This window comes from Mandrillus leucophaeus, unplaced genomic scaffold (genome assembly GCF_000951045.1).
Source record: "Mandrillus leucophaeus isolate KB7577 unplaced genomic scaffold, Mleu.le_1.0 Scaffold323, whole genome shotgun sequence".
NCBI lineage: Eukaryota > Metazoa > Chordata > Mammalia > Primates > Cercopithecidae > Mandrillus > Mandrillus leucophaeus.
In genome coordinates, this window is record NW_012103399.1 from 1,431,134 (window position 1) to 1,434,151 (window position 3,018).

At 57.3% G+C, this 3,018-nt stretch overlaps 1 protein-coding gene across 1 annotated transcript in view; it reads right to left on the reverse strand.

Moving 5' to 3' along the window:
* NUBP1 (nucleotide binding protein 1) overlaps positions 1 to 3,018 on the reverse strand; it is a 45,417-nt gene that overhangs the window by 4,935 nt on the left and 37,464 nt on the right. Inside the window, exons 7-8 of the mRNA XM_011988133.1 lie at positions 2,344 to 2,454; positions 1,969 to 2,071 (exon numbers count right to left, since the gene is read on the reverse strand). Of these exons, the coding sequence (XP_011843523.1) occupies positions 1,969 to 2,071; positions 2,344 to 2,454 (214 nt within the window). The remainder of the gene's footprint in view (positions 1 to 1,968; positions 2,072 to 2,343; positions 2,455 to 3,018) is intronic.

The window sequence follows — 3,018 nt, forward strand, 5'->3', positions numbered from 1 at the left end:
TGTTTCCCCTGACAAATGTCCTGCCTACCAATCCCATCTCGGCAGAGCTGAACTGCGGCAGAGGCGCAGGCTAGCAGGAATGGATGTGCCCTGGGCTGCTGCAAGCTCCCGTCCCCAGTCACATCCATTCACGCAGCCTGACTGCCTCCAGGGGCCTTAGAGGGCAGCTCTCAGCACCACTTCCGGCCACTGCAAAAGCTGCCTGGTGAGTGTTTTATAATGCTGGGGAAGGCTGAGAAAGCAGCTGTACTTTTCTGCATTTTGTTGGGGAAATCACATGCCAGAGAAGTATTGTGGGATGTGGGAATAAGGGAAAAAGGATTTGGGGACACAGTCTCCGGGGCACACAGGGTCTCTGGCGTTCTCCCGGGCTGTTCCCATCTTCAGAGTGGCCCTCGCACTCACTCCCCCACCACTTCCTCAAGGCAGCTGTCCCCTAACACAGTCCTCCCGGCTCCCGCTTGGCAATCCTGTCCACGTCTTATGGCTTCAACACTCAACTGCATGGACACGAACCACCTTCTCCTGACGGACCCCAGAGCCTGCTGACAACCTAAGCCCCCAAGCCCCTCATCCACAGCACCCCAGAAGGCCTGGCCTCCCTCAACCTGTCCTCACTGTCTCTGAGGGACAGACCCTCCTCCAGGTGGCTTGTACTGGCAGCAGGGGCAACTCGACCCTCAGATGCCGTCACTTTCTCTATTGTGTGTGTCCCTTCCTTTCTATACCAACACCAGAACCCAGGGCCTCATCCTGAACCTCTATCCCAGGGTAGCTGCCCCCGAGCCTCCTGCTCCCAGGTATGTGACACTGACACTCAGACACTTAGCTGTTTCTCATAGGCTCCTATTCTTCCCCTGCAGCCAGGCCCTTCCCCAAGGCTCCCCACGTGGCTTTGTGGCTTCCCGCTCCCAGTCTCCAGGCTCTCCCCGCCCTCTCCCCAAGCACTAGGCCTCCACCCTCCTGGCCAGGGCATTCTTTACCCGCCCTGCCCCTTGCCCAGCCCCTCGCTCCCATTCCCCGCGCTCCCATCCCCCTCGCTCCCATCCCCCTCGCTCCCATCCCCCTCGCTCCCATCCCCGCAGACACCTCTCACTGGCCTTGGTTCCCTGACAAATGAAGTAGAAGTTCCGAGGTGTGGGTGCAGCCGGCACTCCTGGACCCTGGCCTCCCCTCCAGCCTTCTCTCTCTGTTCTCCCCTCAGACCTAAAGGCTAGTGCTGGACCCCCGGCAGGAGCCCCACTGTGGGCCCCAGTAACAGTGATGGAGGCCCACCTGGCTCTGCGGTCCTGGCGGACAGCAGCCTGCTGGGGGAGCAGCGTCGAGTGTAGGCCCTGCCCAGCGCCCCGCTGCGAGTGGGTGCCCTGCAGGCATGTGGGTGGAGACGTGAACCCCGTCCCTCCTTCAGCCCCAGGGCCACTCAGGGAGTGGGCATCTCTTGGGATCCTGGGGGACCCAGGCACTGAAGAAGAGCATTTGCTGGGAACTTGGCCCCTGCTAGCAGGCCAGTGATCCGCGTTCCCGTCTGTCCTAGTGCTGGAGACAAAGGGGCCTCATCTGTGAGATGCTGGCTTCTCGGGGCGCAGGAGGCTGGGCTCCTTCCTGAGGGATTTTTCACCTCAGGCTGCCCTTCTCTGTAACCTGGATGCCATGCCCATTCCCTGGTGCCCCTCTATCAGGCACCCTCCTCAGTCCCCTGGCACCAGCACCCTCACCAACTTCTACCCCGTTCTTCCAGGCCTTATCCCTCTGCCTGAGGCCTGCTTGCTCCCACGACCTGCCCACAGGGGTCTTGGCCTCTCTCCTGGTGGCCTCTTGGGGTGCCAGCTGGAGGGTGGGTCTGGCTCCAGCGCCCTACTAACCTTCCTCCTTCCATTGCCCCTCTCCGTAGCTGCCCCCATTGTGCCCGAACCATGCCTGTGGGGTTGACTGAGGAGTGAGGTACCGCCCCACATGGGGGTCACCCACCTATGAGTGGATCCAGGGGCACTCTGCCGAGGAGAGGGACCTCCAGGTTCTGGCACATGAGCTCCGCACCCCCGGTCGTGGGAGGGAATATCTGAGATTCTTTCTGCAAAGCAAATTCAAAGGGGACGAAACATCATTTTTTTGTAGAATCACAAGGATGGACCACATTTTAGGAAAAAAGGTTTAGTTTGAATGTGAAACACTTAACACCAAAAGAACTTTCCTTCAGTCAGCAGAAAGGGATTTTAATTGTGATTCCACTTCCCAAAATTACTGGGAAAGCAGAAACGGTTTGCAGAGCAGCCTTTCGATTGTTTCCTCAACCATGAGAGCAGGACCTTGTTGGGCTCGCCTGGCGGCCCCACGCGCCCTCACCTTGCATTTAGGACAGATGAATCCACTCATGTTCTCCACCACCCCGATGATGGGCAGCTTCACCTTGCGGCAGAAGTTGATTTCTTTCCGGACATCTTGGAGTGACACCTCCTATGAAGGTGAAAAGACCAGTGATTCCAGCAGCAAAGTGCGAGAAAGGGAATGTCTGTGCAGCCGAGGGGGTGGCTGCAGTGCAGTGGATCTGCGATCGTAAAGCCTTAGAGGTTTCTGCCCTGACAGGGTTTGGCTCTGTGTCCTGTCCCCATCCAAATCTCAGCTCCAACTGCAATCCCCATCATTCCCACGTGCTGAGGGCAGTTCCTGGTGGGAGGTGATTGGATCATGGGGGCGGTTTCCCCCATGCTGTTCTCATGATAGTGAGTTTTCACGAGATCTGATGGTTCTGTAAGTGTTTGACAGTTCCTCCTACATACTGTCTCTCTCACTGCTGCCACTGTGTAACATGTGCCTACTCTGCCTTCCACCATGATTGTAAGTTTCCCGGGGCCTTCCCAGCCATGCGGAACTGTGAATCAATTAAACCTCTTTCCCTTATAAACTCTCCAGTCTCGGACAGTTCTTTACAGCAGTGTGAAAATGAACTAACACATGCCCTTTGCCAAATCCATATTTATTTAGTGCCTACTAGTGCTAAGCCCTGTTCATTTGAGGTGC